Source organism: Andrena cerasifolii, chromosome 11 (assembly GCF_050908995.1).
Source record: "Andrena cerasifolii isolate SP2316 chromosome 11, iyAndCera1_principal, whole genome shotgun sequence".
In the NCBI taxonomy this organism is placed as follows: Eukaryota; Metazoa; Arthropoda; class Insecta; order Hymenoptera; family Andrenidae; genus Andrena; species Andrena cerasifolii.
Genome location: NC_135128.1, coordinates 10,659,618 through 10,674,368, shown reverse-complemented (window position 1 = coordinate 10,674,368; position 14,751 = coordinate 10,659,618). Strand labels below are relative to the sequence as shown.

Below are 14,751 nucleotides of genomic sequence, written 5' to 3'. Positions count from 1 at the left end.
GGATCGAATGCAGGCCATGGGATAGCTCATGAGGCACTGGCAGACCTTCTCGCGCTGACTAGCAGTCAGAAACAAGTCAGAAATGTAGTCGTATCTAAGTATCTACTCCTGTGCGTACACCTTTCTTTCCCCCCACTCTCGTGCCAGTGAATTACCGCGGCCTGTCGAAAATCTCGACTGCTGGGAGGTTCGCTTTATCTCGGGATACACGAGTCCATTATTATGCGCAGTAAAACAGTGTATCAGTCACGTTTCAATGGTTTCTCGCTCTTCTTTTCGACAACTACTTGACACGAACACACAGAGATATAGTTTAACGAGGAAATCGATCGTGATATCGAGGTGAAGTATTTCTACGCGCGTCTCGAACCGGAGCACGCTCGAATCTTTTCGAGGCCGCGGACGTTTCGAGAAGGAAATAGAGAAATACTACGTGTCACCGACCCGTGGCTTCATATTAAAGAATTCACCGGGATAGTTGAAGACACCGTTAAGGTCAAGGCCGTACGATCTGTCGCGGAGGATCGATACCTGGATCGTCGTTCGATTTCACGACGGCGAGTATCTTTTAGCAAATCGATACGAGATTCAAAAAATCGATTGTCGGACCAGCTTTCAAGGGAACGTCGCGCGCGAATGTCGCCACCCGTCCTTCGTGTCTATTTTAGAATCGAATTTCTGTTTATTTTACAGTATTTCAGGGAAACTCTACTGTTTTCAGACGCTTATACGCGCGGTTTAAGAAACTGTGGATTCGTGTCTCGACTCGTGTGTCCTGTTTCCAGGGAGGTCGATAAAGGTTGATCGTTTCGATCGACAACGAACGCTGCGTTTACTGTAATTGCATTACATCTTAGTAACAGAAGGGTTCGCTGACAAACTGGGACTTCGAACTTTAATTGAATCCCGACGAAAGTGTACCGTGTTATGTAACAGAAGCTGTCGCATATTTGCTTCGCAACACAGTGTTAATTAACTTTATTCCTCACGGGAAGAAATATCGAAATTATTGATATAACTCTGCACATGGCAACCATTATTGAAGTAACTGCTTACGTAGCAACCACTTCGAATATAAAGGGACTCGTTAGCGAGTCTTCTTACAAAACGGTGACAAATAATTCTATATCATAGGCTTGCTTAATACCTAATCGGAGGGTGGCGCGTTTGGTTCCTTTTTATAAGTCCCTTTCGTATAATTAATCGAAAGAAAGAGATGCGGGGACGGGGCAAGAAGAAGGCAGCTCGAGGTAACGGTAAAACTGGGAAAAACGGTAAAAATGGGAATAATAACGGCGGCAAAAGTAAGGGGACGAAAAGGTCGAGGAAATCTGGTGGAAGGGCGAAATTCTCTATGGATATCTTCAATGAAGAAGTCATGGAGAATGCTTATTACACTTGCCACAATATCATGGACGTGCTGAAGTGCAGAGGGTTTCCTTGGCCAGAGTCTCAGAAGAAGAAGAAGAAGAAGAAGGGCAGGAAGTGAAGAGCAGTTTCAGGATAACTTTAATGCTGCTACGTCAAGGTACTGGCAAAATATGAATATATTTTCTAAACTTCTTGCAAAAATATATACCTTAACTCTTGCATAACCAAATAACTTTGTTGTACACGCTCGGGCATTGCGTACCGTTTGGATACTACTAAGGTATTTAATGGTTAGTCATCGTCTACAATCTCCTTCTCCATCACTCTAACAACGTGCTTGCAATATTCCTTCGTATCGAACTCCGTGTGGTGGATCATGAGCGGCCCGTTGAACACACAGTGCACTGTTACCGTTTCCGAGTACTGTAGATCGGGTAGCAGCTGAATAAAACGATAATTAATAAGTTAGTCGTGAAAACGTTTAGATAAAATAATGCGTCAAGCGTGCACTGACTTTCGGTGTGAGTAGAAAATATTGAGAACTGTTTGGTCTGCCAGTCATCTGCACGAGTAGATTAAACACCCGTCTTTCGTTCACCGCATCCATACCCTGTAAGAAACAAGTTGATGAGAAGGAACAATCGCATTTTATTTATAGAGAGAGCTGATTAAGAGAGAGAGCCACCTGATTAATCTCGTCTACACATCGAAAAGGCACCCTTGAAAGTTCCTGAAGGGAGATCATGTAAATCGCCGTTGTTACTGCTCTTTCTCCTCCACTTTGGTGGTGTCTCGTCAGTTCTTGCAACTGGTCGGTATCCCTGAATTTCACCTTGATTGTTAGACCATACTGACCGAAGTCCATCTACAAGCGTGCATTAATCTTTCTGTGACTTCTTAAACAATAAGCGTGCGACCTAGTTCTATTTTATAACGACTCACGATATTCTCGCCGTGCGACAACGTAACTTCGCCGGCGCAAGACATCGCTGAGAAATACGCGCTGAAGTTTGTATTGATCTTTTCAACGATCTGTAACAAAGATCTCAGCCATTCCTCTCGTAACCTTTCCATCTGCTGCGCCGTGGTTTCCATATTTTCAGTCTTCTTTTCAATGAATTCCTTCAGGCGACGGATTTCCGTTTCCACGTCTTCGTACTCGCGCAATATCTGAAATCAAACGAGTACGATTAATTACCAGGTCGACTGTGGAATTAAATTGTTAACCCGACGGTGCCATTTAGCGCTAACATTTTCACCGTCCACGTTGTTTCCCATGCAGAAGACTTTCGCTTGTGCTATGTTCAGTTCGTTATTGATTTCATCGATGGTCGGCGGTAGTTTATTGAAAATCTTATTTATCGGCGCAAACGAATCGTCGCCGGGGTGAAGGCCATTGGTAGTTTGTAGCGCTTCGCTGTACATCTTTTGCACTTCGTTTTTCATAGGTTGCATGTCCGAGCTAAGTTGCTTCACTTTGTCTTCCGATGCTTTAAGCTTATCTCGTAGATCTTGGGAATCGTTTATTTTCATTCTTAGTGATCGGTTCTGCAGCTTCAGTGCCAACTCGGTTTGTTCGTTGGCTATAGTGAAGTTAAAGCATTCCTCCAGCTCGGCATTATACGTGCTATACATTTTTAATTGTTTGTTTAAATTCACCTGAAATATTTATATGTAAGCATCACTTTGCAAGTTGAAATTTACACGGCTTTGTTAATCCGATTTCGATAAGGAGACAAATGGAACCTTAATGTCATTACTAGTAGCTTCTTTTATTTTATCGATACTGGTTCGTTCGTTTTGTAGATTAGCGATCTTTTGCTCAACCATAGATATCCTAGACTTCAGAGCTTGTATTTGATGTAGACTCTGCTGATATTTGTTTCTGTCAGCCCTATACTTATCAAATTCCTTGTTCTGCTCGCCTATCTGGTCTTCGATTTGCTTCATTTCATTGAACACATTGTTCTTCTTCTCCCGCAATATCTTCAGTCTAGAAATGCATTTCGATTAAAATCCCCTCGGTAATCGAGATAGCACTAGTTTATTGCGTAGAAGTATCAATTATCAACGAACTTGTCTTCAATTTTTACTAGTTTCGATTTATCTAACACGATAGATAACATCCCCGTACTCGAGACCGGCTGCATTCCAATAGATTTCTCTCCCGTATATTTCGACCTACTCACCGTATAGCAGTTATTTCCTAAAAAAACGGGATTAATAAATTCAATCAATTAGTAATGAGATACAGTAAAAATATGTTAATTCTACTTACGACTAAAATAATAACGTATATTATTAGGTATGTGATCGATATTATCTTCAACGTGATTAGTTCCTATGGGTATATTATTTAACTTGTACATCGATACTAAATAGTTCATAATAGTAGTCGGCGCTTCGATCAGGGACACTAAGTAATGAGTGAAACCAAATTGTTTAATGTTTTGTATGGGAACTTGCGGCTCCATTGAAACATGTTTTGTAGGATCGGAGTGTACAGCGTTTACTTGTAGATTTTGCTCGTCTCTTAAATATTGTAACAATAGATTCATGTCCCGTTTATTTTCACAAACAAACGCCAGTAAGTCGCGGAATGCGATGACATTTTCTAGATATTTAGCGTACGAAGCATCTTTTACATTTATATTAAGTAATATCGGTTCGTGTACTTTTCCAGAGAATTTTTCATGGTTCCCTCTTAACCATTGTACCGCTTTATACGTATCGCTGCTTCTCTCTCTCAAAAGTTGTAATCGTTTAGTCTCGATATTAATAAGCTGCAATTCTGTTTCTTGAGCTGAAAATTGCATCTCGTTAAGCAATCAATAATTAATATACATTTTATCGAAGGCAAGAAGCTCACATCGAATTTCGAGGTTTATATGCTCCTCTTGTTGTCGCAAGGCAGTGTTTTTATTTGTTAACGTGTTGATGATACTCTTCTGCTTTTCTACATTGGATAGCGCTTCTTGCCGCTGTCTCGTTAAAGTCTCCTCTGTAAAACAACGTACACAGTAAAAGTCTTCTCTATTAAACAACATTAAACGTAAAATTAAGAGCTGACGCTAACCAGATCCAATATCTTTCAATATCAAAGATAGATCACTGTCAAGTTTGCTTTTTTGTTGTTGTGCAACGTCAATATCGTTGTCTCGGGCTTCCTCACTTTGAATCCTCTGCTTGCACGTGTTTTCGGAATCTCTGATATTATTTTCGCATTCCAAAATATTGTTTATCATGTCTTTCAGTCTCGTTGTCTTAATTCTCGCTTTGCTTTTCTAAAACGAAAACATTACTTGTGATACCTCCGATTATTCCGCAATATCAGATTTATAAACTTACATGATCTGTCACTGAATTTTGAAGTATTTTAATTTCCGAGCGTAACTTTTCTATCGAATCATTCATAGGCTTTATATTGTCTTCCAAAGATCTCATTTCTGCAAACGCGTCTTCCTTTTTCTTTTTTAACTATAATCATATGGAATTATAGAGGGATCGAGTATTAAAAGTAATATACGAGAATAGGGAGATATCTTATGCAAAAATAGATCGTTGATGTAGAGCTACTCATGTACAAAATCCAGTAATCTTCGATCTTTAAATCAACTATTTGCAATACCAAGTCACATTCGAGAAGAAGTAATTTTATAATTTCTACTGATTTTTGCGTAACGATCCATTTCACTCGCAGTTATATTTTGCCAATTTTTCGCTACGTGTATACATACCAGTCGAAATTTCGAAATCGATTTTCCCGGAAACGAAGATTCGTATCAAAAACTTTCGGTCTACATTTTCGATTTATTTTAGCACAAGGAATCACCTTATGTCCTCTTTCACCCTATCTCTTTGTCGCAGGCTTGATGCTTTTACCTTAAGTAAATCTCTGCGCCTTTGATCGTACAGTAGCCAAGCTCTCTTTTGCTTCAAGGATACAATTTTCTTTTTTATTAACTTCCTCTCCTTAATACCACTAACTGTTTCCTTCAAGCCTTCGTATACCTGGGTTCTTGACTCTAACAATTTCTTTCTGCTTTCTATCTGCGACTCTAGCTCTTTATGATTCGATCTGTATTCTATCAGTTGCTTGTGGCGTTCAAGAATTATAGGTTCGCCGACCGATCTTTCCGTATTTTCCAGCAACTCCTGTGCATTCATTTTCGAAAAGTCTTGTACTTTATCTTGAGGTAGAAATTGGCAGAGATTATCCACCTGAAAAAAGTCAAACGAATTACACATTTCCCACCGCTCGATAAGCATTAAGCTCGCATACCTGAATATCCAAGCTTCTCGTTAGCTCTTGTATCTCTTTGATATTCGAAGCTTTCCCATTGAGACACCAACAGGACTTCCCTTGCACATTAAACGCTCTGGTAATAATAATATCCGCGTTTCTTCCATTCTTCAAATGGATTTCGATCTTCGCCTCCTGGCAACCTGTTTTCACGTACTCCGCAACGTGGACCGCTCGCCCAATGGTGCTAGGTTTACCTCCCAATCCCAGAACAATGGCACAAACGATTGTCGACTTGCCAGTGCCGTTAGGTCCGATAATTACATTTAAGTTTCTCCCAGGCTTTACAGCAACTTTATTATAAGTTCTGTAATAAGACAGACGTTCCTTTCAGGCTTGGTTACTCACCTCGAGTGCGTACGCCTCGGAGCTGACTTCGCGAGGCAAAAGTAACAACGCCTTAATGTAATACTCACACGAAGTTCTCTAAATAAATATAGGTGATTATTCCTTTTTCAATACCGCTGCTGTTCATGATGCGGTTTCGTGCGATACCTTCAAGTGCAATTACATTTACGTCATTTAGGGGAACGATATAAACAAGTAATCATTGTCGAATACTTTATCATGTACACAACATGAAATTATGTAATTATTAAATTTAAGCGCTCTTAAGAATTTCACTAGCAGCTCTTTCGTAATTCAGATTCCACGAGCGTTCGATGGCAGCATGTAAACATAACCTTAATAAACATTTGTTGCAGGAAGCATGTTTCTATAGATACACTTGATGATCAGCTAGGATCGATCACATGACGGTCGACTATCGAGAAGTATCTATCGATTTCGTAGACACTTTGAATTCAAAAAAGGAGAAGGCGCCGATGATTTTGTTCTGAAAGCACATTGACATTAATATTCGAATAGATTTCTGTGTAACACTTCCTTAGAAATAAACTTAGTTCTTCAACTGTATATGTATTTCGTTATTATTGGCATATCCGTGATTCAGATTTTCGGTGAAAAGTGACGAGAACTCAGTTTAGAGATGCGAAGTTGTGTTAAATTTTTGATAGTTTCAACTTCCTCTCCACCACTTTAATTTTGAATGAAAGTTTCGCTGTAGAAAATATCGTGGCTTACCCGTGACCCACGTGGCACAAAGCGCGTTGATTCTGTCTAATGTATGCCTTTATTTGCTTCGAATAAATCCAAGTAACTTTGTGCAGGATTTTTCAGGAGTATTTCTAAATGGTTTATTGCGACGTTGCAATTGCAAGCGTCTAACACTATGAAGTACGTGATTCCCTTAGGAAATAAAAAGCCTCAATGACAAGCTACGATATCACGGGGAAAAAACGCTCTATCTATCAGCAGCAGTAAGCGCAGGAAGTTGATAAAATAGTCTACGCACGGTGCCCATTTGACGTCAAACGCAACGATCTTTTAATTGAGAAACCAACGATAGACTTTTAAACAGCAATTTCTCCCACGCGACAAATATTATCGTAACCTAATTCGTCGTCGCTATTCGTTCATCGGCGATAAACGAATGTTTATCAAAAGGACAGGAAAACACAGCTACGTCCGGGAACAGCTGAATGGCGAACAGAATGCTAATCCCGGATGATTTGTTGTAAACGTTAAGCACTCTAGATCTTCAGCTTTAACCACTTTAAAGTAACACTTCGCGGTAAATAATGTTGCAAACTCGCGATAAGAATAGATAGAATCGATAAAATAGTTTACTCCGAATTGGTTTTATCGGTTAATTCTAATCGAGATAATGGGTACCGTTATAGCTTGGCCTGCAACTTTGTATAATATTACGATGAAACAGTTGCGATCCACTTGCGATAACAAAGAAATTGTTTTCCCAGTCGCTGCACGATGTTTAATTTTTTCTTCGCTCTACGCGGTCGATTTAGGTAGAAAATTAATTTCCCTTTCACGTTCAACCGTGGTATTGAATTCGTCCACAGTGTTATACTTCCTTTGCTCAGAACCATACGAAGAAGTCTTTCTCCTTTCACCTCGAGCTTAGAGCACGGCGAGGCATACTTGGCAAATTGCGCCGCTGTTGTAAACCAGACAATTTCTAAATGCACGAACGGTCACGAAAGACTAAGAAGCTCAGAGGACGTAAACCATGGAAGTCGTTCTCTATTACAAATTTCCGTTCGCTAATGTACCCCTATGTCTTCGTCAGTTCCCTCTTGGGATTCTTTCCTTACAAGATCGCGTCGTCGAAGTACGTGCTCTCGGGCGGCAGTTTCGCCTGGTCCACGTTCGTGGCTCTCGTTTACACGTGCGGCAGCGCTTTCTCTATCTATCAGATCAATATCGCGAATAAACACAGGCCGTTATTCGAGATGATGCACGGGAACTTCATCATAATTATGGGCTTTATTATCGTTTCCGTAAGTTACGTTACAAGTCGATCGAAGTTGCGAGCGTTTCAGAAGGTGTCAGATGTGGCGCGGACATTGTCGCCGCAAGATATCCGCGAATTGGCTCCACAAATCTTTACGAAAGACGTAATAAAAATCGTGCCAATATGTAGCTATATACCATATATTTTCGTAAAGGAGATCTTATACCGTTGCACCTGTTGGTACACATTCTTCGCCGCCCTGGTGGTAATCACGCTGTACGTGAACATCATTTACGTGCTGGAGGCGAGTTTACGGAAGATAAACGAGTCCCTTACGAAACTGAGGAAAACGCTGATTACCGACGAGCCCCATTTGCTCAGGAGAGTGTACCACAGGAAGAGGAATCCTATGCTAATTAGGAAGCTGAAAGTGTTGCGAAAAGAACACTTGGATATCACGGAAATCGTGAAGCTCCTTAACGACTCGTTCGGCATCGAAATGATCGGCACGGTGACACTGATGGTGTTCGATATCACGTTCAATATATATAGCTGCATAGTGTTCGTACTTTATCAGGACATCGGTGGAGCTAAGTTGTTCAGTGTTGTATTTATGGTTTATTATTTTGCCATTCTGCTTTCTATAATCTCGGCCTGCGAGTGTGTTAAGGACGAGGCGCAGAAAATCGGCTTCAATATCCATCAGATTCTTGTAACGACTTTCGACGAACAATTAGCCGCGGAGGTAAGGCGACACGATCGAAGTGTACAGAATTAAAGTCTCATCTTTTCTTTCCTGGTTTTCTCTGCCCTGTTGGACACGTAGCTGGAGTTGTTCTCTGTGCAAATTTTCCAACAGCACACTTCGTTTTCGGCGATGGGTCTTCCGCTAGACGCGGGTCTCTTGACAAAGGTAAATTAATCGCATTTGCTAGTGGCCACTGCTAGAATTTTCCAGTGCAAATTTGCTTTCAGATGGTGAGCACTATCTCCACTTATTTGCTAATGCTGATACAGTTTCTGCTTGTAAAGTCCTGTTGAAGACGGACTCGTAACATCCAATCTCGATGCAGATTTTGGGCTAGTCTAGTTATCGTTTGTTATTGCAATTATTACGTTCAATCGGGTTGAGAGCACTCTCAAATGCTCGTCAAAGTTTTAATACCACTTTCCTCAGAATCATAGCAGAACATTTGGTTATTTAAGTTTCGATGAACAAATGGCCCACTGTCGTATTATTTATTCAGCCACATTCCACATTATTATTATTATTATTACGCGTGTATTACTCATAACTAATAAAACAATGCATATGAGATCAGCAAAGTAGAAAATGGACAATTTGTGCGAAGGCGAGGCTAGCCATTTATGTAATGGTTATAATTATTGCGTGACAGTTATCAAATTGAACTGTCTTCGTAGAACCATAAATCATTACGATTATCGTGTTCATTATTGTCTGCTGGTCATCAGATATCATTAACTGGAGTGCTTCGTTTTAAAACCAATCAGCTTCTGAGTGGAAGCATGGACAACTTACCTGCACTGTTTGCTAATAAATTAGTTTGCGTTCTTTATTCAATTTCCACATTGGAGTGAACAGTTTCAAAGTTCTGTTGCTCAGTACAGCATTTAGTGACGTCTGCGGAGGGAATACAACTTTTCCACGTAACATTACACTCTTTTCACTTGGAAATTGTGAATCAGTGTTTAATCCAAATGCTTCTCTGGTCGAAGAAGCTTCGAAAGCACAGAGGATCTAAATCTAAGCTATGGAAACTATTATCTATCCACGATTTCAAGTCTTTCATACAGCCTTATATCTGCGCCATTTCCATCGTCGGATTCTTCCCCTACGAGATCGAGTCGTCGAAATTCATATTCTCGGAAGGGCGCTCCATTTGGTCGAAATTTGTGTTGATCGTTTACATTTGTACCTCCCTCTTTGCCTCTCATCAGATGAACTTTCATGTGGAATACCGAAATGCCTCCTTATTATTGCGAACAAACATTATCACCTTTTGGAGCATCACGATAGTCTTAGTAACTGGGCTGACAAGCCGATCGAAACTTCGAGTGCTCCAGAGGCTGTTCGACGTGTCGCGAGTACTGTCGCCGCAAATCTTTCGCAAAATGGGCAGCGGAATGCGCAGAAAAGACCTGACACTACTCGTAATCCTAAGTTTCTACCTAATATTCGCATTCACAAACGACGTGCTTATGCATTACACAAACTGGTTCACATTGTTCGTCATGTTGCTGATGTACATGCTGTACGTGAACAGTATACGCGTGTTGAAAGCGTGTTTAGAGAGGATAGACGAGTCTCTAATGAAATTCAGAAGAACACTGATCACCGACGAGCCTCATCTACTCAGACGGGAGTATCACACGAAGATGAATCCCTTGCTGATCAGGCAGCTAAAAAGCCTAAGGGAACGATACTTGGAGATCGGCGAAATTGTGAGTCTTCTTAACGACTCGTTCGGCTTCGAAATCATCGGTATAGTGGGCTTGACAATTCTCAACGTCACGTTCAACATCTACGATTTTGCGTACATGCTTCTTAATGACGACAACTACAGCATATGGTGGTGTCTCGGTATAACATTTATGACTTACTTTATTGGAAACTTGATCTACATGACCTGCGCCTGCGAAGCCACCAGGGACCAGGCGAAGAGAATTGCTTCCAGCATCCACCAAAATCTTGTAACCACTTTCGACGAGCGATTAACAGCGGAGGTAAAGTGGAACCGTCAGACTCTGATGATTAAAGCTCGGACTATCTTCCATCTTTGTTTCATTCCCGGTACGTAGCTGGAGGCATTCTCTATGCAAGTTTTGCAGCAGGACTGTTCATTCTGCGCGATGGGTCTGACGATAGACGCGGGCCTCTTGACGAAGGTAAGCCAACCACGTTTCCTCCGGAGCACTGCCAGAATTCTCGTTTCTAAATGTGCTTTTAGGTAATGAACTGTATTGCAACTTATCTGCTGATACTGATACAGTTTCTACTAGTAAAATCTTGCTGAACGAGATCTTCACGCACAATAAACTCATCGCAGACGTAACTTTATACTTTGCTGTTGTGATAAAACAAGTGTCAGTCGAACAGGTATTCCGCGATACATGTACCCTCTTTGAATAAAGATAAATGAACAGCACTATTTATTTTCAATCGCATTAGAGTGCACTCTTATCGTATCCTTCAGAGCCATGTAATAGCGTGCAATAACATTATTATAATCTCGTAATGGGGCGTATGGAAGCATTCCCTTTCCATTGCGCATCGTTTAAATTATGCCAGACCGATGTTCAACTTCCATCGAGCAAAGTATTTCAATTTAGAAAACGACCACTATCTATGGAAAGATAGACTCGGACAATTTATCTACATTATTACAGACGAGTCATTTTGCGTTGTGCATTCATTGAAACTTCAGGCACGACCAGTCGAAACGAAGACTATCTTCGAAACGCACACACACATCTTCCATTCGCCACGGGGAATTCCGTCCGTTTTAAATTACAAATTATTGAGCAATGTCTGGGAGGGTATTGAAAATCGAGGATTTAAAAGGCAGTAAATCGTGGAGGCCATTTCGAGCTACGGATTTCGAGTCCCTGATGTATCCGAATTTCTTAATCAGTTTGGTGTTCGGTTGTTTCCCTTACAAATGTGAATCGTCGTCCTACGTATTCTCCAGGGCACGTTTCATTTACTCTACGCTCGTGATTGTCGTGTACGTGGCTTTACTGGCCAGCACAGTTTACCAAATAAATTTCTCCACGTTATACGACAATCATATACCGAAGATAATTCATTCGAACTTGTCCTTCGTCTTGAACGGAGGTATCATCCTGTTGATGCACCTTACAAGTCGTTCGAGGCTACGCGTGCTGCAGGATCTATACGAAACGTCCCAGATATTGTCACCAGAGGACTACAACTATTTCGCGAAGATCTTGCACACGAAGGATATCTTTGGCTTCTTGATCCTGGTGTTTCACACGCCGCGCTTCTTTCAGCAGAACGTCCATTCTGCTATCCTCCACATTACCGTCCTCTACATAACAATGGTGACCTTCTCGTTAGACATGTTTTACGTCAACTGCGTGTGCATCCTGAAAGCTTGCTTCAAGAAGATCAACGAGAATCTGCTGGAATTGAAGCAGCTATTCGCCAACGACAAGCTGGATCTGGAGACACCACTGGCGGAGAAGTTTCTCTACCGCGGAGAGAGGAATCCCTTGCTGCTGATGAAGCTGAAGCATTTCGAAGAGAGGCACCTGCATATCAGCGACGTGGTTCAGTCGCTGAACAAAACGTTCCTCGTGCGCATCATCCTTCTGTCCGTGTCGACGTTCACCTCCGTCACTTTCAACCTGTACTTTTACATCTTGTGGGTGAATAGAGGGGATAGGAACTCCACGGAAGGTCAGTTTGGGTACCGAGCTTATCTTTCGCCCGCCTTCTATTACATGATTAAATTCTCGCTGATGATTTGGACCTGCGAAACCGCGACGAACCAAGCGCTGGAGATTGGCACCACGCTCCACGATGTCCACAGTTGTGCTACCGACAAGGTGGTGAAACGCGAGGTAATAATTCAACGGCAATGGCAACGAACACCGGGATACGTAGCTTGAATTAAAATGGCCACGGAGGGCTACTTATTCCACTTCGCACTGCTTTATTATTCGCTTTCGTTGTTCATTGGTGATGCGTAACTTGTGGTTGAAGAAGAGGGACAACCGTCAGTGACGTTCTTTATTTTTCCAACTGATACGAGCGCAGAAGAAGGCTCTGTTTATACTTATTTAATCTTTTGCATTGCAGTTGAAGCTGTTCTCCCTGCAAGTGCTGCACCGCGACAACACCTTCTCCGCAAAAGCGGTGACGATGAACGCGTCGCTCCTCGCGCAGGTAAAAATCCCAGTGTCCAGGAGGCATTTGCTACAAGGAAGATTCGTCGTAACCACTTGATAAACGGAGCGTTTGCTTGCAGATGATAGGAGGAGTTGTGATGTACCTCCTAATACTATTCCAATTTTTGCTGAACTCTATAAACTGCATCGACAGCCTCTGAAACAATTCTGATCCCACCTATTCATCGTAACCACTTGATAAACGGAGCGTTTGCTTGCAGATGATAGGAGGAGTTGTGATGTACCTCCTAATACTATTCCAATTTTTGCTGAACTCTATAAACTGCATCGACAGCCTCTGAAACAATTCTGATCCCACCTATTCATCGTAACCACTTGATAAACGGAGCGTTTGCTTGCAGATGATAGGAGGAGTTGTGATGTACCTCCTAATACTATTCCAATTTTTGCTGAACTCTATAAACTGCATCGACAGCCTCTGAAACAATTCTGATCCCACCTATTCATCGTAACCACTTGATAAACGGAGCGTTTGCTTGCAGATGATAGGAGGAGTTGTGATGTACCTCCTAATACTATTCCAATTTTTGCTGAACTCTATAAACTGCATCGACAGCCTCTGAAACAATTCTGATCCCACCTATTCTTCGAAAGCCTAACAGCGGGTAGCACAGCTTCCCTGTAATAGTCCTCAGTCATATTTACGCAATTTATAAACAATCGTATTCACCTGTGTGTGTGTGCAAGCATGAAGAATAAACGCGAAGATTTAAGCGACACAAACGTTTGCCTTAAATCAACCACAGTACCCACTTCGAAGCCGCGCATAGTCGTCAGAAATCTGTCATCTTGATTCGCTCGAGCGGGTCTCGTGGATGTAGAACCGCTACTTAATCGCCCAGAAGACGATAAACCGTTTTAGGCGCTTATTAAAGTGTCAAAGAAAGGAGATGGAGCGGTTGGCGATAAACGCTCCGCGCGTTTATCTCTCGACGGTGCAACTTCGAACAACGGTGCGCCGTGTCAGCGACGACGTCCGCGGTCTTCCCGACCAGCGAAGTTTAGCCGCGATGCTCGTTATCACCGTAATTGGCATGTATTACTGGCAGCGCCGTGTTCGCGATAAACGATCACATGACCACCTAGAGACGACGGTGTGTTCCGCGTTCCATTAACGCAGGCGTTAACTTACACCGCGAAATATCTTGTTTTCGCGGCCGAGGTTCGCGCGCTCCCTGGGAGGATGAATTGAATGCCAGTGGAGGGTATCGTTCGCTAGACAGGCTGATGACGGCGATCTTCGAGGGGGAAATGTCGTTTTCATTCGGTATGTGACCCGTGTACACGGGGTGGAGTCGATTCCAATCTCCTGAAGGTTAATGTCGGGACCTCGTGGTAGCGCTACTTTCAGCTCGCCGCTGTCACGCAGCGGCAATAGCGATGCTATGAAATATGCGAATGCTACGTGACGGCAATTTAGAGTTGTTGTTCTCTGCTGCGGGTCTATAAATTTGTCCATTAGAAACAGAAGATCCGATGCTGGTGTTTTGTTGAAATTGCAAATCATAGGACGGAAATTATTTGTGCAATTTTTGGTGAAACAAAACGGTATACTAAGTTATAAGAAAAAGGAAAGAAAAGACTAGGGATGGGTTAGAAGATAATTTTTGAATTTTCGTAACTCGGATCCGACAGTGTTTAAGGCTTCGAAACTCTCGAAACTTTTGAAACTCTGGAAACCTGACGTTCTTATTATTATTATTATTATTATAATATAAACGGGACAAAAAATCCCAATAGTTACAGAAATACATAAACGACGGCGCTAACAATGCCTAGCACTTATTTAACTAAATTTTCAGCATAGATT

General features: G+C 41.8%; 5 protein-coding genes across 6 annotated transcripts; 4 read left to right on the top strand and 1 right to left on the bottom strand.

Annotated features, from left to right (window-relative positions):
* The first annotated feature begins 163 nt into the window (after positions 1-163).
* On the top strand, positions 164-1,489 carry LOC143374930 (uncharacterized). The gene has a single exon (XM_076823484.1). It carries the CDS (start codon positions 1,217-1,219, stop codon positions 1,487-1,489), a length of 273 nt encoding a protein of 90 aa, XP_076679599.1. The 5' UTR covers positions 164-1,216.
* A 40-nt stretch (positions 1,490-1,529) lies between these two features.
* On the bottom strand, positions 1,530-6,994 carry Smc5 (structural maintenance of chromosomes 5). Of its 2 annotated transcripts, XM_076823479.1 has the most exons (15): positions 6,758-6,994; positions 6,091-6,509; positions 5,654-5,981; positions 5,254-5,592; positions 4,720-4,848; positions 4,448-4,655; positions 4,241-4,372; positions 3,650-4,174; positions 3,448-3,577; positions 3,118-3,364; positions 2,623-3,030; positions 2,314-2,541; positions 2,057-2,236; positions 1,886-1,981; positions 1,530-1,812 (listed from the first exon to the last, which is right to left on the bottom strand). In XM_076823479.1, exons 2-15 carry the CDS (start codon positions 6,147-6,149, stop codon positions 1,663-1,665), a joined length of 3,159 nt encoding a protein of 1,052 aa, XP_076679594.1. In that variant the 5' UTR covers positions 6,150-6,509; positions 6,758-6,994; the 3' UTR covers positions 1,530-1,662. The 2 variants fall into 2 exon arrangements, with proteins under 2 accessions (XP_076679594.1, XP_076679593.1); XM_076823478.1 differs by having other exon boundaries at positions 6,091-6,994.
* A 559-nt stretch (positions 6,995-7,553) lies between these two features.
* Positions 7,554-9,253, top strand: LOC143374928 (uncharacterized). Its single transcript, XM_076823483.1, has 3 exons — positions 7,554-8,733; positions 8,815-8,901; positions 8,964-9,253. Exons 1-3 carry the CDS (start codon positions 7,717-7,719, stop codon positions 9,027-9,029), a joined length of 1,170 nt encoding a protein of 389 aa, XP_076679598.1. The 5' UTR covers positions 7,554-7,716; the 3' UTR covers positions 9,030-9,253.
* Positions 9,254-9,315: 62 nt separating this feature from the next.
* LOC143374918 (uncharacterized) lies at positions 9,316-11,023 on the top strand. The gene is made up of 3 exons (XM_076823470.1): positions 9,316-10,733; positions 10,809-10,895; positions 10,958-11,023. Exons 1-3 carry the CDS (start codon positions 9,708-9,710, stop codon positions 11,021-11,023), a joined length of 1,179 nt encoding a protein of 392 aa, XP_076679585.1. The 5' UTR covers positions 9,316-9,707.
* A 454-nt stretch (positions 11,024-11,477) lies between these two features.
* Positions 11,478-13,159, top strand: LOC143374713 (uncharacterized). The gene is made up of 3 exons (XM_076823078.1): positions 11,478-12,593; positions 12,832-12,918; positions 13,001-13,159. Exons 1-3 carry the CDS (start codon positions 11,535-11,537, stop codon positions 13,079-13,081), a joined length of 1,227 nt encoding a protein of 408 aa, XP_076679193.1. The 5' UTR covers positions 11,478-11,534; the 3' UTR covers positions 13,082-13,159.
* Positions 13,160-14,751: the final 1,592 nt, after the last annotated feature.